The sequence below is a fragment of the Eumetopias jubatus genome, unplaced genomic scaffold (genome assembly GCF_037043125.1).
Source record: "Eumetopias jubatus isolate StellerSeaLion01/CBP00866 unplaced genomic scaffold, mEumJub1_p1.0 scaffold_7, whole genome shotgun sequence".
In the NCBI taxonomy this organism is placed as follows: domain Eukaryota; kingdom Metazoa; phylum Chordata; class Mammalia; order Carnivora; family Otariidae; genus Eumetopias; species Eumetopias jubatus.
This window is the reverse complement of record NW_028274813.1, coordinates 86627785-86654042: the sequence shown is the minus strand read 5'-3', so window position 1 is coordinate 86654042 and position 26258 is coordinate 86627785. Positions and strand designations below refer to the sequence as shown.

At 56.1% G+C, this 26258-nt stretch overlaps 2 protein-coding genes across 5 annotated transcripts in view; one reads left to right on the top strand and one right to left on the bottom strand.

Annotated features, from left to right (window-relative positions):
• Nucleotides 1-1497: 1497 nt before the first annotated feature.
• On the top strand, nucleotides 1498-20779 carry SHF (Src homology 2 domain containing F). Of its 4 annotated transcripts, XM_088025107.1 has the most exons (7): nucleotides 1498-1998; nucleotides 10688-10829; nucleotides 13001-13207; nucleotides 14746-14886; nucleotides 16114-16285; nucleotides 16433-16552; nucleotides 20029-20779. In XM_088025107.1, the coding sequence occupies exons 1-7, from the start codon at nucleotides 1498-1500 to the stop codon at nucleotides 20213-20215; spliced, it is 1470 nt and encodes a 489-aa protein (XP_087881233.1). In that variant the 3' UTR covers nucleotides 20216-20779. The 4 variants fall into 4 exon arrangements, with proteins under 4 accessions (XP_087881233.1, XP_027982485.2, XP_087881235.1 ...); XM_028126684.2 differs by lacking the exon at nucleotides 14746-14886; XM_088025109.1 differs by lacking the exons at nucleotides 14746-14886; nucleotides 16114-16285 and having other exon boundaries at nucleotides 16357-16552.
• Nucleotides 20780-23013: 2234 nt separating this feature from the next.
• DUOX1 (dual oxidase 1) overlaps nucleotides 23014-26258 on the bottom strand; it is a 29226-nt gene continuing 25981 nt past the window's right edge. The window contains exons 29-33 of the mRNA XM_028126678.2: nucleotides 25800-26032; nucleotides 25393-25551; nucleotides 24172-24327; nucleotides 23801-23929; nucleotides 23014-23136 (exon numbers count right to left, since the gene is read on the bottom strand). Of these exons, the coding sequence (XP_027982479.2) occupies nucleotides 23014-23136; nucleotides 23801-23929; nucleotides 24172-24327; nucleotides 25393-25551; nucleotides 25800-26032 (800 nt within the window). The remainder of the gene's footprint in view (nucleotides 23137-23800; nucleotides 23930-24171; nucleotides 24328-25392; nucleotides 25552-25799; nucleotides 26033-26258) is intronic.

Here is a 26258-nt window from a genome sequence, read left to right as displayed (position 1 = left end):
GAGGATCGGTTGCACTGAGTACCTTGCCCAGAGATCAGGCTAGAGCCTGCAACTGTTGGACTCCTATGTTTCCTACAACCCTACTACTCCAAGCGTGTGTGTATGTTTGGGGGTGGGAGTGGGGACCAGCAGCGTCTGTATAACCTGTGAGCCTGTTAGAACTACAGTCCGGGACCCCACCCCAGCTAGATGTACAGAATCAGAAACGGCAGTGTAACAAGTTCCCTAGGTGATTGTGTTCACATTAAAGTTTGAGAAGCACTGTCCTATGATGCCAACTAGAAGAGGCACAAAGCAGAAACCCAACAAACATTTGGAGACCGGGGCTCTGGGATTCCTAGGGGATTCACAGTTTTGCCATCACATCTTTCTCTTACTCCCCCCCACCTCTGAGCCCCCTTCCCTTTGGGGCCTAATGTGGCTCTTTGCTCCCTCCCATGGCAGATGTGAGCCCAAGGGTGAGAGAGACTCTGAGGCAGTGCCCAGGGGGATGATGAGGACGTGAAGCTGCTACCTCCCCAGCAGAGCCAAAAGCAAATGTTGGCGTTTGCTTCGGGTCTACACTATTTCTGTGGGGAAACTGGCTTTATTTCTAAGACAAAAATGCCTGTCGCTTGAGCATCCGAGCCTCGAGAGGATAAGGGTTTTGTGATAGACAACATTGGAACTGTTTCTAGACTTGATTTATTGACTTGTCTGTTTCTATTCTGTCACTAACCTGATTGACAATGAAACCTGGGATTTGACTCGAAGGGATTTCTGCGTGTGTGCACGCTGCCGTCAGGGCCGGGTGGGCCTGCTCCTAGCGGCTGCGCCGGTGGGTGCGAGGCGTTCGTGTGAGGGCTGTTTGCATGGAAGGAGGGCGTGTGTGGAAACGATACGAGAGAAGTGGGTATCACTAGAGAGTTGATTATCTGTGATGTGAGACATGCCTGCCTGGACTGGGAAGCAATGCAGTGGGAGCAGTTGGATGGGAGGAGGTAGGTGGGGCTCCCACGGTACACAGAAGAGAGGGGATTGTTACAGACACATCTTATGGAACAGCCCCTTCCCTCGCCCTCCCTAGCTTTTCCTCTTGGGATATTTCCCAGTTAGGAAGCCTTGGGGGAAGGGAGGGGAGGGACGGTAGGCGTCCAAGGACTGGGAAACCAGGATTGTGAGGCGCCGCGCGTGAGCTGGGGAGGGGGAACAGATGGAGACAGGTGCGCCCCCACAGGGGCACGTGTGGGGACACGTGGAGGATTCACCTTCAGTCCAGGATTCGCATCCCCTGCCTTGGGGTCGCCCACTTACTTCTCGTGCGTCCACCCCGGCTGGAAACCCGCACCCCGTCTTCTCTTCCCTGGCAGGGGGAGGTAGACCCCGATAGGGAGCGGAACCCCGCCCCTCCCTTGTTACTGACGAACCCCGCCCCCTCCCGCCGTCCGGCGGAGCTCCGCCCCCGCCCCCGCCCCCCGCCGGGCCACAGAGCTCCCCTCGCTCAGTCTGGCTGGCCCCATGTTACTGAGCGGAGCTCCTCCAGCGGGCTCCGGCCCGGGGCAGCGGGCACAGGGGAGCGCGGGGAGCGGCCCGGGGGGGTCGCGCCGGGGCGCCGGGGGAGCGGGAGCCGGCCCTGGAGGGGGCGGCAGTGGCGGAGTGGCCAAGTGGCTCCGGGAGCACCTGGGCTTCCGCGGGGGGGGCGGCGGCGGAGGTGGGGGCAAGCCGGCGCCCCCGGAGCCGGACTACCGTCCCCCCGCACCCTCCCCGGCCGCGCCCCCTGCGCCACCCCCGGACATCCTGGCCGCCTACCGGCTGCAGAGGGAGCGCGACTTCGAAGACCCCTACTCTGGGGGGCCGTCCAGCTCCGCTGCTGCCCCAGCCACCGCCGCGGTTCCCGGCCCCACACCGCCCCCGCGCCACGGCTCGCCTCCCCACCGCCTTATTCGGGTCGAGACCCCTGGCCCCCCAGCGCCCCCTCCCGAGGAGCGGATCTCTGGACACCCCGCCAGTAGCGACCGGGTGAGTGCTGCGCCGGGGCGGGGGTGGCCGGGAGGAGAGGTGGTAGGAGGTCTGGGGCTTTCAAGAGGGACAAAGGTGGTCTGGCCGGGGCCCGGCCTGGGCCCCTCAATGTCACGGTTCCTGGCGGACAAGATTTTAATCCTTGACCCGGGGGCTCGGAGCCTTCAACCACCTTTGTTCAAATTCTCGACTAATCTGCGACGTGCGCCCCAAACTCTGCTTCTGTCCCTGTTATCGCCCCGGGACCAGTGGCCCTCTTCCTCACGGGCTCTGCCCTCCCCATCTCAGTCCTCCGCCTCCTCCCGGGGCCTAATCAGCGAGCTTTATTCTAACGGAATTTGAGCACCCCCCCCCCACCCTACGCTACGGCAGTTTATGGCCTCCCTGCCCTTTGATCTCTGACCCCTCCCCCCGGGGCAGAGGCAGCACAGAGCTCCATTCCTCCTCCTCAGGGAGCCCAAGCCTCCCTGCAGGTGCTGGAGCCCCAGGAAGGGGGGGGGCGCTGGGGTTTCTCCCTGTGGCTACCGCAAGAGCTGGCCTTTGCCTTACCCAGTGTGGTACTGGAGCCAGGTGGACTGTTGTTCTCAGGAAGCCAGAACAAGCGGAATGTAGCTCTTCACCAAGGATACTGACCACTGAGGTCCAGGCAGGCCCACTCCTGCACTTCTTCCCTTGTCCCCCCAGGTGAGGGGGCAGTCAGTGCTTAGAACCTGTTGCCCAGAAGGGGCTGAGCAGCTGAGCCCACTTGTCTCCTCCTGGCCTCCCCTTTCCCGGGCCCATTCTGAGGGAGGCCAGAGCCTTTGGGGTACCTGCAGGCATGGGATGAAGGGAAAGCTGGGCATTCACTGTTCTGGAGAACATCCACGGTGCCTCAGAGGCTCTGGTGGAGAAGCCATCCCTTGCCCAACCCCAATTCAGCCTTCTCCCTCCTTGATAGCTGAAAGCCATCTCCAGGTCCCTCTAGCCCTAAGTTCCACGACAGTGACTCTGTGGGCTGCCCTGGCTCTGTTGTCCCTTCCTCACGCAACCCTGGAAGCTCAGCTCGGGGCCTAATCCCTTTCTTCAGTGGAGAACACAGTTTTATTTGATTGGAGAGCAAAGTTGCTGTCTGAATCCATTGGCTCCCGTGTTAAGCCTTTGGAGAGAGCGCCGTTCTGCCCGATTTCCTGGATAAGAAAGATGTGTCGGGGTCAGAGCAGAAGCCTCAGGAATGTGAATTATTTTTCCCCTAGTTCCTGCCATGGGGCATGACTGCCCATCCTGGGCCAGGATCCTTAGCCTGTGGAAGGAGGCTGTGCTTTCATCGCGTCCTTCAGCTCCTCTCCTTCCTCATTGTCGCCCACTGTTGGGCGATGTGAGGTGGTGGTGGCAGTGAGGCACAGGGAGCGTTAGGCCTTGTTCTCACTATTGACCAGTTAGTGTCCTTCTCCCTGACCACTGCCCGTTGGCACATGGGCCTGAGCTGTCCCTGGCCTTCCTCTCTGCAGTCTTGGAATAGCCTAACAGGCTGCCCCCCAAGCCATGGGCTCCTCATGTCTGTATCTCCCAAGTGCCTGACATGCTTGGCATAAAAAGGGGTGAATGAAATATGCCCATTGCTAGGGTGACCTGAAGGTCAGAGACTCCCTTAACAACAGCTCCCTTTTGTACATTTCCCCACAGAGACCTGCAAGGAAGGGGCTGCATCCACACAACCGTGGATGATCCATAGCCTCTTCTCACCGAGGGCATCCATTCCTCAACCTGGGTCGGCCCTGTGATCTGTGGGCTGTTCAGACCCTAGGGCCCAAGAGGTGTCTGACTCCTTTGTCAGCTGTAGGGGCAGGAATGAAATCCAGCAGGATCTCCCAGGAGCTACACAATCTGTGGTTTCTTTAGTGGGTGTGATGAGAAGGATCCAGGATGCCATCCAAACTGGCTCAGGGGCAGGGACATTGTCTCTGCGGGCCCTGACCTGGAGCCTCCCACCATTGAGAGAGAGCAGCTCCACTCGTTTAAGAGCAGAGTTGGGGGGATCCCAGAGTTTTCCCTTAGGACGAATACAGGCTAGGTCCCTGGGCCCCTTATCCTAAACCCAGGTTGCTGTCCCTGAACAGTGAGCCGGCCTGTTCATCTGGAGTTTCTGTTCTGTGAGGTGTTTTGTCTCGATTCTCTGTTCCTCTCCTCTCAGCCAGGCAGGTCTTCTTGGCCCTTTGCTTTGGGGTCACTTTCTGAGGCGAGGTAGGGACTGCAGACCAGGATGTGCCATAGGCTGGCCCCCTTTTCTTCTTCTCCTGGAGCCCAGTGGCTGGTGCCGGGAGGACCCGAACCCTGTGAGAGGGCCTGGGTTGTGAGGTTTGACGAAATGGGTGGAAATACTTCCGTGATGAGAAGATTGAGGGGGAACGAGCCCCGTGGAAAGTGAATGTGGGGGGGCAGGAGAGAATGGGGATTTAGGCAGGACCCTGAGAGGCCCAGGGAGCTTAAGACCGTTAGTGTCTCCCCATGCAGGGCTCTGGCTGCTGGCCCTCCCTGAGGCCCACTGCCGCATTTGGCAAGGGGGCAAGGGTGCCATCTGGGCAGGCCTGGCAGGGCAGGTGTGGGAGCAGTGGGAGCCGCACCCTGGACCAGGCAGGCAGGGCCTCACCGTCTGGCCATAGGAAGAATTCCCTCATCGTGCTGGGCCCTGTCTGGCCTCCAGGCCACACTTGGGCAGAGGGGTGAGAAAACTGGGCCTTCCTTGCTTTGCTCCCTTTTCTCAGATCTGCAACAGGAAAAACCTGGTCTAATTAGGAAAGGGGGATGGGGATGGGAAAGGGGGCCTAATTGGATGAAGCTTTGAGCTGCCTGTGACCATCTGCACATTGTCCTTTGCCTCCATCCTGCCAAGATGTGTGTGTGTGTGTGTGTGTGTGTGTGTGTGTGACAGAGAGACAGTGAAAGAGATGATGTGAACAATAAGACAGGCACCCTGGATGCATTGAAACCAGGGCTCTTGTTCTTAGCTCATGGAGAAGCTTCTGGGGTTCATGAACCTCCAGAAATTGTGTGCAAATATTTGGGTGCATTAGCATTTTTCTGGGAAAAGGCTTACAGCTCCCAGATTCTCACAGGAGTTCATAGGGCCCAAAATATCAAGAACTTTAAAAAATAGATACACCTCATACGTGGTGTCCATGTGGACTTGGATCTTCCAGGCCCAAATTTAGAAACAAGTGAGAAGACAGGTAGAAAGAGGAAAGGGAAGGAGACTTTGAGGGTGTCCGAAGTCAAACAAGACATCCCTGCCCTGGGATCAGGAGGGCGGGTAGGGGCTGCTGCAGGATAGTGCCTTAGCCATTGTTCACTGAGGATTTCTATAGCATTAAGTGACACTGGCCTGGGCGCTGAAGGGACTCACCACCTACAAAACCTGGTCCTTGCCTTTTTTGAGTTTGTTTGGTCTTGCTTTAATTTTCCTTCTTATGACTTCCACAGAGTCTGGAGTTCTGATCTATTTATCTTGCACATGTCCTCCGGTGGAGGCAGGGGGAGGAAAACAGAAGGGTCCAGGTGAAGGGACCTTTGTGGACTGGTTAGAGCTCTTAACCCTTTGGGGCCTGGGCGGGCCATCTTTGCTGCCACTGGTGCTCAGCTTTACTGCTGAGGCCTTGCTGGCTACTGGCGCATTTTATGGCGGGCCCATCCACTCTTCCCACTGCCGCCTCCTCACGTTGTGGCACTCACTCTTTCGGGAAGGCATCTGCAGCTTGTTGGCTTGGCCAGTGACTCAGTGACACCTCAGTCAGCCCTGGCACTCCACCTGTTGGGAGCTGGGAACAGCCAGGGCGCTGCGGACCAGTGGGACACTATGCGAGAGCAGCAGGGGAGCCCAGTCCCCGCGTGCAGTGAGCCTGCGGTACCTCCAGAGCCTGGGGCGCAGCCACGGGGCTTCACAGCACCTCGAGGTGCCGCACTCTTGGAGCTCCCTTTGTGGCTTTCACTGTGAGCTCCTGGAGGACCCGGAAATTTGGTCTTTTCATCTTTAATCATATAATGGCAGACAGTTACCTAGTTAGTACCTACCGTGTGCCTGGTACCAATTTGAAGCAGCTGATGTGTTTTAGACCAGTTGCTTCTGACAGCGACCCTACGAAGAAGATTCTGTTATTATCCCCAGGTTAAATATAGGGAGACTGAAGCACAGGAGTGTTGAGTCACATTTGCATGGTTTCACAGCTGGTAAGTAGGAGAGCTGAGGTGCACAGCCAGGCAGCCTGACGGCAGGCTGGCTGCCAACACCGTACCGTGGGACCGTGGCACCTCTGGGGAGCCCTGCAGACAGGAGACGGGAGGTGTTCACCGAGCATTTGCTGAGGAACAAGGGGAAGGAGACTCAGAGAAGGAATGGAGAGTGCATCCCGTGCTGAGTTCACCATTTCCCGAACCTGAAGGCCAGCACTTGCCACCCAGTCCTCAGGTGGCCCCAGACACACCTTAAAAGGGTTGTCGACATCCATTGTGTGTCTGTGATGTTTGAACGTCTTATAAGCATGACATTTCTTTGTAATTAGAAAAAGATGAGAACAAATTTGTTTCATGCGAAGGAGTTTCCATGGCAGATAAAATTGGGAAAGGCATTCTAATAAGTGGCAAGAGGGTGCAGAAAGTTTGATCTTGGGAAAGGTAAATAGTATACCATTTCCAAAACTGACAGACTTGCAGCGGAAAACGGATTTCACGGTTAAATACTTTGGAGAAATGCCGAGTTAAACAAAATTAGACAGCTCTCTGCTACACGATTTCTCAGAGCCTTTAACGTGCTAAGAGTGTATTTTAAATCTACAAGGAGAGGAGAGAAGATGCTACATTTCTCAAGTTGTCTGGAAAATCTGCAGCAAGGCACTGAGAGTCAGGAGACCTGGGTCCTAGCCTTGTCTCTATGGCCACCATCTGTGTACCCTGTCAGGCACCTAAACTCTGGGCTTTAGTGTCTGAATAGAAGAGATCACAGCAGCAGGGCTAACATCTATTGAGCACCGACTGCATTCCAGCCTCTGAACTAAGGACTTTGACGCTCATTGTCCTCTTGAGGTAGGTACTAATACCATCCCCATTCTACAGGTGAAAAACCAGAGGCTTCCAGACATTAAATGTCAACTGAAGACATGGAGGAAAGGGGCAGGGATAGACTTTGGGGACCTTGCAGAGCCCAAATCCTGTGACTTGTGCCCCCTCCTAGCTCCCCCCTGGACTGGCAAGCCCCATGGGTGGGGTCAGGAACTCCTAGCAGGGCCCAGCTGTAGAGCGGAGGGTCACACCAGATGGTGGGCCTGCCAGCTATCTCAGGAGAGGCTTGGGCAGGAAGGAGACTCAAAGCCGGACAGCTGCTCTGGGAGGGGCACTGCCCAGTAGGAACAGGCACAAGAGCCGGGTCTGGAGCCTGCTGGATGGCAGGAGGGAGCGGATCTGGTTGGCAGGAGGCATGGGGATAAGGGGGCGTCTGAGCAGCAGCTACTTGCCTACTAGTTTGGAATTATTTCAGCCTTTCAGTAGCATTCTGTCTACTAGAGGGTTTGCCTAAATATTAGCCCTGGTTTTAGGTACCTTCCCTGCCAGTTCTTCCCTTCTGCCCTTGAACCAGAGGCTTTGATCCCCATTAAATGTTGGTTCTCCAGACAGCCTGCTCCTACAGTGGCTACTGGCCTGTGAGAGTGGTCAGAGTTGGGGTGAATGGGGATCTGAGAGCCTGTGTCGCTCCAGAAGATAGAGTCTGAGAGAGGGAGGCCTTTTGAACATCCAGGAAATGTGCACTGAGCACCTACCTCGTGCCAGGCCCCGTGATGGATGCGGTATACAACAGTGAGTACAGTAGTCAGGTAAAGGTCCCATAAGCAAAATAAATCATGATAGAGCAAAGGTGTCAGAAGCCTGTGGAGGCAGCTCCCTCTCCCCCCCCCACTGAGCAGTTTTGCCTCCTCACATGACCTAGAAACCACTGGGAAGGCAGGCCTGGCCTCTGACAGGGATCCTATGTGCCCAGGGTGGGTGCCCATCTTGCCAACCTTCCCAGCAGGTGTTTCTGCTTCTGCTCCTGACTCCCAGCCCTGTGGGTGGCTTCTCTGGGTGACGTGCCCAGGGCGGGGGGCTAGGGTTTCCTGGAGCAGGGTGTGGAGTTAGGGATGGAACAGAGGAGCCATTGAGCTGCCCACAGAGGTGCCACCTGGGTGCCCGCAGGCATCGTGGGCTGGCCCTCAGGAGGCCCATGCTGGGCCTGGGAGGGGTCACAGCTCAAGTCCAGCCCAGGACTCCAGTGGGAAGGACTGTTGGGGGGAGCTCTGTAGAGTTGGGGGGACTGGAGCTTAGGCCAGGCACTTCTCACTGAGCAGCTCCGGGACTCAGTGCCCCGCCACCTCCCCGCTGGATTCATGATGCCTTTCTCTTCTGAATAAACAAGGAAAAGTGCTTCCTTTGTCCATTCTTCCTGGTTTATGTGAACTAACTTAACAAATATCTACTGAGCACTTTTAGGCACTGGGTATTTAGCAGTAAACATGGTTCCTACCCTCAGGAAGCTCACGGTCTACAGGAAGACAGATGATAAAACAAGTATTTACTACACAGTGTAATAATAGCCTAGCACAGAGGCACCTAACCATACCTGGGGGGAGAATGGAAAGGCTTTCTGAAGAAAGAAAATCATCTAATGCAGGCAGAGGGAAAGCTTCTTTTGGTAAGAAACAAAGCCCAGAACTTTCAGGTAACAGAATGATCCAAGGTGGGTAGGGAGAAACCGAAGAGAAAAGTAGAATCTTTAAATCCCTTTAACTTTGGACTTTTTCTTGTGGGCATTACACTGTTTAAGGATGGCACGTCCAGTGACTCAGTTACTGTTAAGTAGCTGCCACATAGGAGCGTGAGGCTGGGTGCCCGCTGCCAACTCCAGAGCCCCCTTAGTCAGGTGGGTGCGGCTGTGGGTGCTAGTAGGCCTGGGAGGAAGCAGCTTGGGGTGGGAGTGGATTTCTTTTCTCTGCTTCCTGGAGGAAAGAGGACTGGGGGTGGAGAGCGCCAAGGGGAGATAGGCAGTGATCTAGTAGCAACATTTTTCTAGTACCTGCTGTGAGCCAGGTGCTTCTTAGAGCTTGAGACACAGAAACAACAAAGAACTGTAGGCTAGTGGATGAGCTGATGGTGGGGATGGTATGACCTGAGATGGTGGTCTTCTCAGAAGCAGGTAGAGATTTGAGGGAGGTGAAGGAACTGGGGGGCTTGGGTGGAACAAGGTGGAACATGGTAGGGGCTGAAGAACTGAAGGGGGAGATGGTAGGAGTCGTTGGGATGTGCTTCAGAGACCCCTAGAGGGGCTCATGGGGGGGGGCCCAAGGAACATGCATGAGAGGTCTGTCAGGGGGGCAATTTCCTTTCTCCATCTCTGCTTTGCTAGGGGTCCCAGATCCACTGACCCTGGGCGGGCAGTCACCCCACAGCCTCCCTGCTCAACTGGCTCCCGCAATCCTGATCTGGCCCAGACCCAAAGCCTACACCAAGAATGGAGGAGGGGCAGGAGTGGCCCCTCCTCGTGCCGCGGGCCCCAGAGCCACTTCTTGTCAATGCCTGTCAACTCAGTGTGCAGTGCTTCCCCTCAGGTGCTGGCAGCCCTGGGTGGGCTGGGCTCCGTCTCCGCCTCGGCCTCCCCCCTTCAAGGAGCCTGTGCCCAGCTTGGAGAAAGGCTCTATTGTCCTCCACTGCACCCCGCCCTGAGCACCTTGAGCTCTTCCTCAGGGTGTGTGGCTTACAGTTCGCTCTGCCTTGACTGGAGCAGGGACAGAGGGTTGGTCATGAGCCACCTGGGAGGAGAAAGGGGCAGTGTGGGATGTGGAGGGTCAAGGCTATGCCTTTCCTGTTCCTGGCCCCCAGGAACCAGGGGATTTCAGCAGAGTGCAAACCCTGGCTTTCCTCAGGGCTGTCCTTAGGTGGTCTCTCTCCCGGGATGGCCAACATGCCTACTCGTGGCTGGTTGACAGCATAATTTTGCACAAAGGGCACAGTTTCCAATTGGGTTCCTCCACTTAGGCAGGATGGTCTTGGGCATATTGTTCCCTACCTGCCCTGAGCCTCCATTTCCTTAAAATGAGTATAATAATACGCACATGACATGGTGATGAATGTTCTGAGGATAGCCCAGCAGAATTGTGCCATAAAAGGAGTATTTGGCTTTTCTTTTCTTGATGGTCAGCAAATTTTTCTTTGTTCAGCATCTGGGATTGAATTTGTAGGCATCGTGGACCAAGTTAATCTCTGAGTTGCCTGCTATTCCCTACTTGTTCTTTGAACTCCAACCCCTTTGTAACCAGCTCTCTGAATTAATCCCCTCTGTTGAACCATCTGGTTTTGAACACCTCTATCGCCCTGCCTGGACCTGGACTGAGGCAGGCCTTAATGAAGCCTCCCTAGAGCCTCATCCTGGCCATTTAACCTAAGGGATGGCCCAGAGGCACAAAATTAACAGAAAAGAGAGATCTGCCACTCTGCTGGCAATCTAGTAGGGGAACTCTGCAGAGAAAGAGCCAGAGCTTGTGTCCGTTCGAGCTCAGAGCCTGCCCTTGGATACCTTGGGCTCTGGGTCTAAGACATTCTGTTTGGGACTCACTCCCATGGACAGAGCATCTGGGGAGTAGCAGAGCTATCTCTCAGATGTCTGAAGCCTGCTCTCCTCACTGTCTTCCCACAGTTGGCAATCCTTGAAGACTACGCGGACCCGTTTGATGTTCAGGAGACTGGTGAAGGCTCAGCAGGAGCTTTGGGAGCCCCAGAGAAGGTCCTTGAAAATGACGGCTACATGGAGCCCTATGAGGCCCAAAAGATGATGGCTGGTGCGTGATGGAGTCAGGGGTAGGGGAATTGCTCTCTGAAGCCTTGGTATTTGCACAACAGGCTCTGGGACCCACAAGACTAAGGACTGATTCCATGATCCCTTCACTGGGTCCTTGGAGACCATGGGTCCACCATGGACCACCTTGGGTCCTTGGCCACTGCCTTCAAGAGAGACATTTTGGAGAAAGAGCAATGACTTGTGGTACCTGATATGTGAGGTGGTAGAGAAGGCCACACAACCAAAAGTCAGGCAGATAGAGTTAGGATAGTCAGGAGGGCAGGATAGTGGTGTGGGCCGGGGGTCATGGAACCCAAAAAGAGAATCACTAGCTTTAGGGAAGGTGGTGACCTTGAGATGATGTGATGCCAGAGTGAAACATCTTTATGGCAATGTCAAGGAGTGGGGGCAGAGAGCAATGAATAAGACCTGGTCCTGGGGAGCAGAGCAGAGGTCAAGAGAGGATCCAGGGAAAGAGAACAAATGGGGGTGATCTGAGAGGAGGACAGGGGTGAGTCAGTCCAAGCCAAGGCCCCAAGGCAGGATGGAAGGAAGGTTTGCTCAGGGGCAGACAGTTTTAGTGTTGGGCATACCAAGGAGCCCAAATGAGAGAGGCCACGAGGGGCAGTGAAGGGCCTTGAAGGCTGGAATGAGGCATTTGGACTTGCTCTCGAAGAGGAGGGAAACCAATGTAGATTCTTGAGCAAGACAGAAACAGGGCAAATAGGGCATTTTAAGGGGATTACTGAGGCTTCGGTGTACAGAACAGACCAGAAGAACTGGGCATCAGAAAGATGAGTTAGCAGTTGTGGAAATTACTGAGGCTCTAAGGGAGCAGTAATTAGCACCGCTTTCTTCCCCTCCTGAGCGTGGAGATCATTGAGAAGTAAGAATAAGGAAACAGACAGATGAAGATAAGATTATGTCAGCTTTATTACTGACAAAGTAGATTGGAGAACATTACTTAGCTATGTCTCCACAATGGGCTGCTTAATACTTCACAGAATTAAACTTGCCCACTCAGGCTTGGGCCATGCAGCACAGCTATAAGCCCCTTCACGGGGGGCAGGAGGAGAAAGAGCCAGAAGGCAGAGCTGAGAAAGAGAGCGAGCATCCGCTGGTGATCAGATAAGCTGCTCTCCCTCCTTGGGAGAGGGGTGAGGGGGCAGAGAGCGGTCAGGAGTGTTCTTCCATGGGGCTCATGGAAACGTGAGCCAGTAGAGTGGAGGAATCTAGATGCGGAGAGACGAGGCTGAGAGTCATCAGGTACTGGTGGTGAATAGATGGGATTTGGAGAATGAAGGAGGGCCAGGACCGAGGAGAGCAGTATAGTGGACAGAAAGGGAGAAGGTGGGAGGGTGACTACCGAATTTAGACCAGAGGGGTGTGTCCCCCTCGGAGGTCCGTAAATGACCTGCAGTTGTATGTGAAAATTGGCACATTTTTTCTGGGGAGTAGCTCCATAGCTTTTATTAGATTTTCACTGGGGTCAACGATCCCAAAAAGAATCACAGAACAGACTAGAAGAACTTCTGGGGAAAGTGGCAAGTTTGAAACATTCAAGTGAAAGATCTTGATGGCAACTGGAAGTGTATAGGGTGCCATGAGACTGGGCAAGGAGTGAGGGCGAATCAGACCTGGTTCTGGGGAACAGAGACCGAGAGAGGGGCCAGGGAAAGAGTCCAAATAGGGGTGTTCAGAGAGGACGACCATGAACATGACTTGTCAGAGGGGACAGTTTCACGGAGGGAGTGACCAGCAGTATCTGAGCAACAAAGAAGGATTTTCTGTTTGTCAAGTGATATTACTTGGGATGCAAGGAAAAAAATTGGAGCTAAGTAGCCAAGAGGAGGTGGATTAGGAGAGGACCCTGCCTCAGTTTCCAAAATGCATAAGCCTCATTTCCCAAGTCCTTGCTGGCCATCTAAAGATCTTTTTTCTGTCTTTCACGCTGGTGCTTTTCTGCCCCTGCCTCCATTGGATCCCATTGCTTTTTGGAACCCCAGAGGTGTTTTGAGGGCAAGGGACCCCGGATGTGTGGCCACTGGGCCCCCAAAGCCAGTGGCATCTCCTCTGAAGGAGGCTTGGTGTGTTGCTGAGGGCGCTGCCGGAGGAGCTGAGCTGGGCAGCCAGGGCTGCTCTCACACCTCCCCTCCTGCCTTGCCCTGGCAGAGATCCGGAGTTCCAAGGAGACAGCAGCTCAGCCCCTGCCTCTGTATGACACACCCTATGAACCAGAGGAGGAGGGGGCCACCCCAGAGGGTGAGGGGGCCCCCTGGCCCCGGGAGTCCCGGCTGCCAGAGGATGACGAGAGGCCCCCTGAGGAGTATGACCAGCCCTGGGAGTGGAAGAAGGAGCGGATTTCCAAAGCTTTTGCAGGTAAGCCCTGGGCGGAGAGGGTGGGTCTGCTGGGGCCTCTAAACAGCTCTCCAGGCCCAGGGGAGTGGAAGGAGTGGACCCCAGGGGCTCGGGGAGTCCCCAAAGCTGGGCTCAAGGGAAGCATAGTTGAGTGCATCCCAGAGATTGGTGAATTGGGCAGGGTGGGTGCAGGGTCAGGGAACGGGCACGAGAGGATGAAGGGTCTCCCCTGCATCACCACCTCTCAGAGGCCAAGAGGCTTAGGCCACTTCCGTCTTTTGGGAGACAGGGCATATTTTAAAATAAAGAAATTCCCAAACAAAATGATAAAACTTGCGACATGTTAAATACTTACACTTAACAAAGGAAGGTATTTAAGCCCCCAGACAATGAAAACGGCCGTGTGTAACCTTTAGAGATCCCAGCCCTGAATCAGAGAGCTGTGCACTGCCCCCCGCCCCCCCCCCCCCCCGTAGGAGGCTGTGCCAGACCAGGGGCACCTGTGCCCCAGGGGGATTTCTGACGAGCAGGAACTGGTCGGGGAGAGTGAGGTTGTGAGAAATCCCCTTTGTTGAATGAGGGTTAGGTTTCTCCTGTCCCAGGCCTGGAGTCCAGCCTGGGGAGGTGTGTGTTGGTGGTCTGAGTGGGTGCTGTTCCAGTCTGGAGAGCCTGGAGATTGCTTTAGCCCCGGATTCTTGATACAGTGGAACACAAAGGGTGGAAATGCCATTCAACTTCACCCGGACTCCCATGGCCCCCTCACCCCTCCTGGAGCTGGACTCAGCTCTCTGCCCTGTCCTCCCCACCCTGGCAGCCAGACTGGGAAACCACAGGTTTCTAATTTGTTTCCTGTAAAGCATGCACCATTGAGGATGGACCGTTTATCTCCAGAAGCCTCCTTGGAGAATCAATACTGTTTGGATTGCTTAATGGGAAAATCTATGCTCGTCATTAGGAAACCTCGTTAGCAGTCCTGCAGCCGCCAGTGGCATCCCTGTCTTAATTGTCAAGGCTCAGGATTGAGGGTGTGGGGGGTAAATTTCAATAAAACATCTGCCCCCACATCGGAGTATTCCTGACAGCCTGGAGCTGGGCTGTCAGTCTTGCTGCTCATGACTTCCCAGGCCGTGGGGAAAAGGTGGCAAGTCTGAGGGTGCCAGGAGGCTGTGGGAGCCTGGGTGTGGGTGCTGGGAGGCAAGGGCAGCTTGTTGTCTCTCCCTCCCTCCTCTCCTGGTCCCTTTGGGCCCAGAAGGCTTATGAGGGTTCAAATGAAGGGGGCCCACGTGGCTGGCAGTGCAAGACTGTGCATCCTGCTATTTGCTACCTGTGCCTCCCACCCTTTGACTAAGCCAGCCTGGTGTGGGCACTGTGGCTCCATCCAACCCTCTGAGAGTCCTGCTCCCCCCTCAGAAGCCACCCCTGCCTCTGCTCTGACCATCCTCCTTTCTAGGCTGTCCTGTGTCCTGGCTCTGGGTTTTGGTGTCTCAACCTCTCCCTCTCTCTGTCTCTCTGTCTCTGTCCCTGTCTGTGCCTCTTCTCCCTGCTGCTACTGGTTCCAGTTGACATTAAGGTCATCAAAGACCTACCTTGGCCTCCGCCGGTGGGACAGCTGGACAGCAGCCCCTCCCTGCCTGACGGGGACAGGGACATCTCCGGTCCAGCCTCACCCCTCCCCGAGCCCAGCCTGGAGGACGGCAGCGGTGGGTCTTGTGGGAGCTTCTGGCCAGGGTGACATGTCCTCTCACGCCTCAGGCCCTGTCAGCTTGGGTTGGAGGAGCTGAAGTGGGGCAGGGTTTGGAGAACCCAGGAAGAATCCCCCTCGTCCTGGAGGGAAGAGAGAAGGGACAAAGCACACATTCCTCCTTCCTCCCAAAGGTGTGGGGAAGGTGTCTTCTAAAGGAGTCCCTTTCCAAATGTCTTTCCTACCATGCCACAAAAATCCACTATTTTAAATTCACTTCTTTGCATAGGATTTTGCCTGCTCCAGTCCTTTGGCAATGCAGATAACTCTTGAGGTGGGGGTGATGCTAGCATAGGAAGTGTCTGACTCCTTCGAGTAAGGGAAGGGTCTGATCCTTGCATCTGGTGACTGAGAGACAATAAGGTCCTGAAAGTGCTCCAAGGAGAGAAAAAGCCCAGATGAGAAAGGAAGCACTGAACGCTTCATCTCTGTTCAGTTTTGTACAGAATGTTTGCACATTTGGGCCTGAGTGTGAGGGGTATTTTGTAAATACAGGATGAAGGAGGGTCTCCGTCGCCTGCCCGCGTGTGCCTGCGCTCATGTAGACCACTGGCTTCCTCCCTGCCCTGTGCTGGCTCAGTGGTCAGGCCTGCCCTGGTCTGGGAGGGCAGAGCCGCCTCAGCCGGGCTCCTCGGGGTGGGGGCAGGGAGCCTGTGGGCAGCAACCCTGGGGGCGGGGGAGGGGCAGGCCGGCTGGCGGCTTTGGGCAGGATTAGCCTGTCAGGATGGCACCAAGGGGAATCGGATAATTGTTCTCAAATCGATAAGTCATTTCTACAGAATGGCTTGGCAGGGTGATATGGAGAACGGTAATGAACTCTGAGGAGGAGAAAGAAACAATATTATCAGCGCTGAAGCCACCCCGAGGGGGAATGGCATAGGGGAAGGCAGGCCGCTGCTCCAGAGGGAGAAGTTTAAGTGGTTTCTCATGTTGCTCCTCTCCCCTCTCCTCCCACAGCCTGGAGACTGGTAGGCACAGTGTGGCATGGGAGGGCTGAGCCCCACCCCCAACGAGGGAGTGGACCCAGGATTCTGTCCCCTGAGCCAGTCAAGCCCAGGGGCATGTCCCACACTTCCAGAACATTCCTTTGACCCCTTCTGGCAGAAAATGGGGGTGGGGCCCCAGTTATTCTACAGGGCTCTATCTCTAAGGTCCTCAGAGTCTATGACTGGTATATTCCCCACAGCCCAGTTTGAAGGATCTGAGAAGAGCTGCCTGTCACCCGGCCGGGAGGAGAAGGGGCGGCTACCTCCCCGACTCTCTGCAGGGAACCCCAAGTCAGCCAAGCCCCTAAGCATGGAGCCCAGCAGCCCCCTTGGGGAGTGGACAGACCCAGCACTGCCTCTGGAAAACCAGGTGTGAGTGTCTGTGTCCAGCTGGGGACTCTCTCCCCTCCTCCCTTCCCCTCCTGCCACTGGCTTGCCTGCAGGGGACACCCAGAATGGGTGGGCCAGGACGGCGAGGGACCCAGCAGAGATGCCCCCCTTCCTCTCTCTTGTCCTCAGCTGGTACCATGGGGCCATCAGTCGAACAGATGCCGAGAACCTGCTCCGACTGTGCAAAGAGGCCAGCTACCTGGTGCGCAACAGTGAGACCAGCAAGAATGATTTCTCTCTGTCCCTCAAGTGAGTAGGGGTGGGCCAACTACCAGCGTTAGGCAGGATTAGCTTGTCACCATGGCACCAAGGAGAATCCATGGGAAGACAACCAGCAGGACAGGAGGAGACTCCAACATTCTCCCCGTGCCCAGCCAAGCTGGGGAGAACTCCATCCCCATGAACATTTGCTGACTCTGGGCCAGGCCCTGGGGATTCGGAGCGGTCTGAGGCTCAGCCCTAGATCGCAAGGGGCTCAGAGTCCATTAGAGGAAACAGTCAAGCTACAGTGTCCATCTCAGAAAGTTTCTGTCACTTACTAGCTGTGTGGCCTGGGGCCCCCTTAACCTCTCTGGGCCTCAGTTTTCTTACTTATAAAATGGGGGAATAATAATATCTACCTTATAGGGAAGGATCAAATGAAATAATATATGGGAGGCACTTAACATGGTGCTAAGTGCTAAATAAATTATCGCCATCATCTTTATTAATGGAAGTCCAAATGTTCTTCAAGCACAGGCAAAGAGATGGGAACTTTGCCTGCAGAGGCTGGGTCCTGGGGGGAGGGTGGGGCAGTGGACACGAAGCTGTTGTTCACTCTGAAGAAAGAAGTGGGCAGGAGGTCTGGGTACTAGTGGCTGATAACTGCATTTTAAAGGATCCAGGAAGAGGAGGGGGAGGCAGGACCCTCCCTTCCCTTCAACCTTCCTCCTAGGGAGCAGATATACACAGAACGAGCACTGGCCTCCGAGGCCATCCTGGTAGAATGGCCAGCCCTCCCCTCGGGACCCAGGAGTTCTGCCTGGTAGAGCCTGCACCCCACATGGCAGCCTGTCAGATGGTGTGTCCATTCACATCCCCCCATCACTACTGGGACATCTGTACTACCTCCTACCACATTTCCCAGGGATATTAGAATACAGGTATATCCCCACTTCAAACAAATGCAATATACAGAAATTTGGGACTATTAAACAGATCCATTTGAGGATAATTATTCAACTTCAACTAAAAGATAATGGGAAGATGCCAGTCTATAGTCAAATAACTTGAATTTTATTCTTGGGCTTAATAAAACTAGCTATGTGATCGTAGGCAAATCATGTAACCTCTCTGGCCTTGGTCTCTCCCATTGCAAAATGCATCGATGGGTACCTCTTAGGTTTCTTGCAGCTCTCATACTCTGCAAATTATCATAAAATCAAAGGAGCATTTAGGAAAAGTTCATCTGTCAAAAATCTGATATAACACTAGGATGTGTATTGCTTTAATAGTTAAGAGTCATAGAGCATCTACTATGTGCCAAGCAGCGTATATACCCTCTCCAAACCAACTACCAACCTGCAAGATGAATCTCTTTTTTATAGCCAGAAAGAAATACAAAGAGGTATGTGACTTGCTCAAGGCCACCAGGTAGTAAAGTGCCAAAAGCAGCATTTGGACCCAGCTCAGTTCAGTCTGACTACAAGAACAGCACTATTCCATTGCATAGCTCCACCCGTCCTCAAGTCTGGAACAGTCCAAGGCTGGGTTAGATAGCAAGGGTCTGGCTCCCTAAACCGAGCAGGGCAGGGCTCCGCCTTAGCCTGGGGAGTAAGAGGGGAGGCAGGCCTGGATGCTGCTTCAGCCCTGGCTGATCTGGCCCCACCAGCATCTGTCTGCCAGAGCCTCGTTTGCATATAAATGGATTCTCTGAAATACAATTATGGTTTCTCTGTTCTCTGTAATGGAAGGGCTTTCACTGGTAATTAAACAGCTTCCTCCCAAAGCCATGTCAGCTCTGGCCCTGCGGCCCAGCTAGTCCCACCCAGGCTCCTGAGGGTTGGGCAAGGACTCAGCTTGGGACTTTATCCTGGGAGGTCAGTTATCCAGATGGAGGCTTGTTGCCACTTTATTGCCCTTTTTGGCCAAATCTGTCCCTCAAGGAGAAGATATAATGCAGTTTTGTGGAGAGGTGATCATCCCAAGTGGACTGTGGGTAGGGGTTGTCCCCAAACTGTGAGAGGGTGAGGGAAAGCAAGGGCCAAGCTGCTGCCCACAGCTTTGGGCCTGGGCCATGGCATAGGGCAGACGGGGGGGGGCGGGGAGACTGCTCACTGCCTCCCTTCTCTCCCGCCCCCAGGGACTGCACATTTTCCTCGGGCCCATAGCTCCCTTCCCCAGGGCCTGTGTGGTCACTGTCAGCCTCAGCTGTTATCTCAGGCCTCCAGAAGAAGGATGCCCGTGCCGCCCCCGCGCCCCCCCCCGCCGCCCTACACACATACACCCAGCCTGGGGCCCGCAGTAGGCTTTAGGGCACTGGATCCTGGCGCAGGGAGAAGAAATTGGGAGGGTGGGTGATAAAGGACTGTTTTTTCCTGTCATCACTTTCCTCTCTTCAGTCATCCACTCTCCATCTCCACTTGTGGGCCCAGTGAAATGGGTCCAGTCAGAGCCTTCTTTGTACCCAGGCAGGGGAGGGAAATAAGGTTTGCCAGCCTCACCTCTTTTGAGGGCCCCCCCTCACCAGTCCTACCGCCTATACTAGTTTCTGAGCCCTCATTTGTCTCCACGTAGGCTCTGGCCTGGAGAGACAAGTATTCAGGCTTCAGGGCTCCCCCATGCACTGCTTCCTCCTTGCCTGTGGACGGGGCCTGTGGTAGCTTGGGCAGGTGCCGTTCTTGCTCTGGCCCCACCCCCATGCTTTCTCTCTAAGACAGGGTGCCAGGGCAGCTGGGAGCTAGCCAGAGCTCTGAGCAGCAGGGTCCTTGTCTGTGGGCAGGGCCGGGCACTAATGTCAATTTCCTGGATTGTGTCAGGGAGCTGGGAGAGGCAGTGGAGCCTTTCCTCTCTGAGGGAGGGAATGGAGTTATAGCCTCATCGATGATGTCATCCCGGGCTGAAGGGATAGAGGAGCTGGGGGCTTGGCCCAAGGCCCAGTTAGCAGGAGGGTAAAGGGATATCCCCGGGACAAGACAGTGGAGCCTTCCCGATTTGGGAGGGACCTCCAGAGCAGCTAGCTAGCTCGCCCCCTCCCCTGGTTTCTGCAAGAGAGAGCCTCAACCAAGATTCACTTGGTTGTCACATCTGTCCACACACTGTCCTGCCAAGGATGTTTGTGTCTCCACATCAGTCACTAGGAGCCCCCCACAGGTGTCGTCCCCCACAGCTCAGAGATGGGGAGGGTAGACCAGCCTTGGCCATACAGGCTGGAGGGCGCTGGTGCCTGGGTCCGAGAGTTTGGGGCAGGGAGAGTGGTCGCTCCAGTTTCCACCTGCACACGCCCTCTACACTCACTACACACACATTCTTGGCATGCCTAGTGCCCTCACCACAAAGCCAATGCCTACTGTTACCCATTCACAAAATCCCCTCTGCCTCCTCCCTGTTTTCTGGACTGACCTCCACCTTCCCTCCTCACCTCCACAACAGCTGGCTCGGAACAACCACATTTGCTGCAGGGGTGGGGGAGGGGAGGGCGACCGGAGAGGGCCCCTACTCACCAGGGTCTCCTCTCCTCTTCCCAGGAGCAGTCAGGGCTTCATGCACATGAAGCTGTCCCGGACCAAGGAACACAAGTACGTGCTGGGCCAGAACAGCCCACCCTTCAGCAGCGTCCCTGAAATCGTGCACCACTACGCCAGCCGCAAGCTGCCCATTAAGGGGGCCGAGCACATGTCCCTGCTCTACCCCGTGGCCATTCGGACTCTGTAGATGGGTGGCCCGGGCACTGTGACAGATCTGGACCCAGCCCTGTGCCCATCCCCTGGCTGAGGGCTGTGGCCCCTCCCAGGGACCTGTTCTGTCAAACCTTTCTTCCCCTCTCCCTGAGATCGAGTGGAAGCTGGAGATTCCTTAATTTATTCTAAACGGGAAGGCCTACTGGGGCCTCGGAGTAAAAGGAGTAAAAGGTGGTCTGGAGCCGAGGACAGAGGAATCCCTGGGGAGAAAGGATAGCCCCTGGAGGAAGGGGGCTTCAGAGCCGCTGGTCTCCAGAGGAGTTTAAGATCCGCAGCTCCCCGCCTTTTCCGCCCCTAGGGCACAGGTGGCGACCCCCTTCCCCACCGACTCCTTCCCCCTGGGTCAATGCGGGGTGGGGCAGGACGCGGGCCTGCGGGGCGCCCTGGCCGCCTCCACCCCTAAAGCGCCGGCGGGCTCCGTCCAGAGTCCGGTGCGTGGCTTTGGGAAGGCAGACCCCCCAAGGATGGAGCTGGCCGTGGGGGTGGGGAGACGAGGGGAAGGGCTCGGGCCAGAGGGAACTTGCGCAGTCCCCGGGCCGCTCCGGCTCCCGGCCAGATGCAATAAATAAACCCAGTCCTGCCAGGCACAGCCGCGTCCGCGCCTCCAGCGCCGCCCCCCCCCCCCCCCGGGCTGTCGGGGGAGGGAGAGGCGAAGCAAGCGCAGATTCTGTTTATAAATCAGTTCTGGAGCAGACACAAGCCGGCTGTGAAAAGCACTTTCGAAGCATCAAGTTCCTTCCCTTGACGAGATGTCAAAACATCCCCTGCCACCCCCGCCCCGGCTGGGGGCACCCGGAGCCGACCGGCCGCGTGGCGCCCCCTCCCCGCCGCGCGGAGGAGCGCGGCTCCCCAAGAGCGCGTCCAATTTCCTGCCAACAGCCGTTCGTCTGGGAGGAGGGGAGCCGCGGAGAGACAAAGAGCGCGCCAGACGAGGTGGAGCGGGCGGCCCTGCCACGCGGAAGCCGCGCACCCGCGGAGGCGGGAAAGCTGGCGCGGCCGACTGCGTCTTCTTTCCGGAGGAAGCGGGGCCTGCCGCGCCTCCCCCGTTCTCCGACCGTGAGTCCGGCCCCTGGAGACTTGCAGCCCGCAGGTCTGGGCTCGGAGCTCCCTTGGGGCTGGGCCTTCGGGCTGGCAGCCGAGCGTGGCGGGGCAGTCCGCGCGTGCCCCCTGCTGGCCGTGCCTCTAACCGCGGGTCGCGGGCGCCGGGCCACACCAGACCCCGGCCCTGGAGACGCCCCAGCCCGCGCCCACAGCTGGACCCGGCCGAGGCCTGTGGGGCCAGCCCCCGGAAATACCCACCGGGCCGCCTGTCGGAGCTGCTGTTGACCCACTCCAGGCCCGCCCTCCTGCTCCCACGGGGCTCCCCGAGGGGCCGAACAAACATCCGCTGGCCTGGGAGCGCAGTCTGAGGGCCTCCTTACAGAACCTAAACCTGCATCACCCAAATGTAGTGTCAATCATGGAATTTTGGATTTTCTAATCCCCTGGCTATTTTATCGAAATCGAGGACATGTGACCTGACAAATGTAAGAATTCTGTGGGGACCATCCAAAGTCTCACTTGAAATTGGGCCCTGCTTTAGAAATTCCCTCAGAGGGTTGCCCTCTATCTTGGAGGGTATTGAGTCACTTTGCAGATGAGGAAACAGGCTCTGAGTGTTTAGGTGATGTGCTCATCCGTCTCCTTGCTTTCATCTCTTTACCTGGAAGACCCATGTAGGCACAGGGGGTCAACTCCTGTTGCCCAGAGGTCCTGGAGCCAGGCCAGGCAATCACTGGCTCCCTGTGGGCTCCTGCTCTGTCCTGCCACACACACCTGCACTTTGCGCCTGGCCCACCTTCTTCAGAACCCCTTTCTCTCTCCCTTCCCTTCCTGATCAGGCTTCAGAAGCCCCACACTAGCCACCCTGAGAGGTCCTCGGTCAGGAAGCGTGCCCCTGAGCTGGGAAAGGGGTCTCCAGCTAAAGCACTCGGCCTTGAGCTGGTTCCTTTATTCAGTAGATGCTGGGAAGTTCAGAGGACTGTCTGCACCAGCCTCGGTGAGCTGGCTGGTTGAGTAGCTTTCTCTGCCAGTGCCTATCCCCATCCCAGGGCAGAATAAAGAAACCCAGAGTGCAGAAAAGTGGTTTATTTGTAAAGAAGACTACTGCAGTAGGAAGAAGAGACAAGGCCTGAGGAGCACTACACAGATATTGGGCCAGATTCTGACTACAGTACATATTTAAAAACTGGGGAGAAAAGATCAGTTGTGCTGTTACACTAGGATGCTTGAGGGGGTTCCTGTAGACTTCTCTCTGAGGGCCCCAGCCTCTACCCCCACCCCAAGGCATTTGCCAGCCCTTTTGACAGTAGGGAGCCTAGAGGAGGGGGAGGTTGTGGGGGGGAAGTTCCAAGATGCCAGCATCTGTGCTCCCACTTTGTCCTTAGGCTCACAGCCCCCTAATACACATACACACGGCTTTTTAGCTCCAGTCTTTTGAGGCTTTTTCTTAGTTTGGAAGAAGAGGTGTCACTTTGCCCCAAAGTAATAATAGCTCTCCTACCTGCCAACCTCTGTTGCCCAGACAGGGCCTCCCACTTCTCCAGGCTGAGACATTCTGGACTTGGGGGTCTATGAACCCATAGGGGGTGACTGACCATGACCACCTGGGCCAAGGTTGGGGGGTAGGAATGAGGAGGAGGCAGAAGGAGTCAGAAATAGGAAGTACAGAGCGTGGTGGGGGCCCAAACCTCTGCTCAGCTGGGCAGTGGGAAGAGCCCCTGGGCAGGAGGCCTAGAAGTTCTCATAATGGTGGGAGAAGTGAGTCCGATCCTGCTTGTTGATGAGCTGACAGGCCTTTTCCACATTCTTGGTCATGCCAGGCGGGCCACAGCTAAACACCCCAATCTTCCGGACCTGTTGGGGGAGGGAAACGTGAAGGCTAGCTCGGTGTTCGTGTCAAAGACAGGCAAGAGTCCTTGGTGAGGACTCCTTCTATGTTTCTGATAAAGGTGTGCTTCACACCATGTGTGGTGAGGTGTGGCTCAGTGTGTTTACATCAGCTCAGTTTTGGTAGACTTGCTCTGTGTGGGTCCAACCTCCACCCCCTCCAAGGCATCTGTCAGCTTCAGGTACATGATCAGTGTTTCTGATAGGGGCTGGGTTAATCAATGTTCCAGTTAAAGGCTAGCTTACTGTCTCTTTGAGGGCCAGGCCATTATTTATGAGAGTAGTGGCTAGCCCAGTGTTCATGGTAAAGATCAGTGTCTAGGGTGAGGACTGGCTCAGTATTCATGGTAAGAGTAGCTCTTGAGTTTATGGTAAGGACGAGCTCAATCACTGAGCTGTTCCTTCTGGACAGGCATCATGGCTTTAGAAGTGGCAAGTCCCTGTGGCTGCTTCCCCCCTTCACTCCTCAGAGTGACCCCTACTGTTTTTCTATTCCATTATCCCCACTTATCTCCTGGGTGATGAGTTCTCCTCAGCAGTCAGTTCCTTCCCTCATGGAGCTGGGTCGGGAGGTTTGCTCAGACCTCAGGTGATAAATGCCAGGAGAACCTTGATGTGGGGTGGGACTGACCTGCGGGTGGACCTCCTGCAGGGACTTGAAGAAGGGCTCGAAGGGGGGGCGGCCAAAGTGGGTGATGGAGCGCAGGCCCGTGAACAGACTCCGGTTCAGCACCTTCTGGAAGTGCCGCTCACAGATGTACTGGGGGCACAGGGGCAGGTCAGGCCAAGGACAGTCAGGGTCCATGCCTAGCCCAAGCTAGCCTGCAGCTCAGGAGACAGAGAACGGGGTGGCGAGGGAGCTGGAGGCTGAGGATCGGGACCGCCATCTCTGTACCTCCTGCCGTCTGGACCTGGCTGTCCACCCACCTGCCCTGGTCATCTGCCTCCCTCCACCAACCCATATCCCCACCTAGCCACCCCGGCCGGCCGGCCCTGACCTACCAGCATGGTGGTCCTGAGGTCAAACTTCTCAGCCAGCTGGGTGATGTAGATGTGCACGGACACCAGGTCCTGGCGGTCATTCTCCTCCACCTCCCGGATGATGTCAGCCAGCCACTCAAACTGCCGCTGGGTGCGCGTCACCCAGATGAAGTAGATCTGGGGACACATGGCAAGAGCTCAGGACCTGGCTCAGCTCGGGCTCCCTGTATCCCAGGGATCTCCACAGGAATAGACCGTGGTCAGCTTGTGCCTCTCCCCAGACACCCTGCAGAGATGGAGTGCTGCGGGGCCCACAGAGCCAGGCTCTGGGGCGGGAGATGGGGGTTACCCCAGGGCATGGAGAGGGAGAAGGGAGTGATAACCTGAGGTGATGAAAAAGGACACTTGTCAAGTGAGCTGAAGGTCTGATGGGGTGGGAAGCAGCTTTTTCACACGGAGCCTGCCCTGCCGCTCCCTCCAATGGGCCCTCCTCAGGCTGCTAGGCTCCCAAGCAACCCTAGCCCAGAGGGATAGGGTTCCACTAAGGGGCAGTCACAGAACAGCCTTAGGGAAGACCCCGCTGGCTGCCTGGAGCAGATGGGAATGGGCTCCAGGGGACGGAAGTTGCCACAGAGGGAGCCACCTCCAACTTCTGAAGAGGATGAAGCAGGGGCCATGTGGGTTAAGAAGCAGAGGCAGAGTTGGCACAGATGGAGGAGCAGGGGAGCTGCCTGGCACCCTCCGAAAGCTGACAGCACATGGGCTGGGCCTCTGCCGCCGCATTCCTGTGCCCCTGACTCAACTGCCGGGCCCAGGGAGACAAGCAGGGGCCTGCTACCAGGTCCACGCTGGGGTGAAGGGACCCGGGATGGAGGGGGCCTGAGGGCCTGGGCTGTGTTCCTGGAACCAGCCCAGCCCACCAGCCCTGCCTGGCCACCTCCCCTCTTCTTCCTCTTGAAAGCAGAGCCAGTTTCACTTCTGCCCCACCCCAAGTGTTCCTTTCCTTCTCCCAAGCTGATAATGCTCCCTTCAGGGGCTGGCCTCCTCTGTAAGACAGAGTGGGTTTCTTTACCCCTCTCCAACTCTGTTCTTTAGGGTCTGAGGATATCCTGACCCCTCTGGTGTCAGGCCAACTGGGCCTTGCCCGGATCAGGCCAAGAACAGAGGCAGGAGAGACAGGCAGAGATGGACACAGTGATAGGGAACAGGGACCATGGGTCAGCAGGAGGAGAGGGCACTCACCTTCTTACAGAACACTTGGCAGCTGACTGATGACTTGAAGACCAGGTCTTTGAGGATGGAGGCAAAGGGGGTGACCCCAATGCCCCCTCCCACCAGCACTGACACCTCAAACTTATGCCATTCCTGGTGGCCCTCTCCAAATGGTCCATCAAGGTAGAGCTGCAAGAGGAGGAGTGGGTTTGAGTTAAGCTCCACCACCACAATAGTTCTGAAGCTAGAAATGGGAGGCAGGGAAAGGCAGGTATGTTTATGGGGTGAGGAGAAAGGGGGTACCATGGCATTATTTGGAAAGACCAGTCTCTAAATTGGGAGAGGGGAGGAACACAGTGGGGAGCCTGGGGATGCAGGGCCAAGGCCTGCTAAGGGGATGTGGGGGCGGGTAGCTCATCTGGCCTGGGTCTGGTCACCTTTGGGTATTTAGCACAGCCATCTCCCGTTGGAGGTGAGTAGATCTCCCTGAGCCGAGTGGTCCAGGGGCCTGCTGCCCGGATGTGCAGGCTGAGTGTATCCTCATGGGGTGCAGAAGTCAGTGTGAACGGGTGGTACTCAGTGGTCCCCAGAGCCAAGCAGGCGATCTGCACCCACTGTCCCGACTTGTACTCAAAGCCTTGGGGCCGCTGAAACTGCAGGTGGGTGACTCCTGAGGAAAGGAAGTGGGCAGGAGGCTGCTATCCAGGACCCAGCAGCACTGTGGCCTCCAGAAGGTTCCCCCACCTGCAGCCTCAGCTCTCCTTCTGGAATATGCCAAGGCCTCCACCCATCAGAAGGCATTACTCCCCTTGGGCCATGTCCACCCTGAGGAGGGGCAATGCAGCACTGGTGCTGGTGGTCAGCAGGGAAAGGAGCAGCCTGGCCCAGGCTCCTCC

Bases quoted from the DNA above. Each gene is read 5' to 3' on its own strand.
- SHF (XM_088025107.1), top strand. From the start codon at position 1,498: ATGTTACTGAGCGGAGCTCCTCCAGCGGGCTCCGGCCCGGGGCAGCGG. The intron at 10,830-13,000 runs GTGCGTGATGGA...TTGCCCTGGCAG, and splicing joins GGCCCAAAAGATGATGGCTG to AGATCCGGAGTTCCAAGGAG. The intron at 14,887-16,113 runs GTGGGTCTTGTG...TATTCCCCACAG, and splicing joins CAGCCTGGAGGACGGCAGCG to CCCAGTTTGAAGGATCTGAG.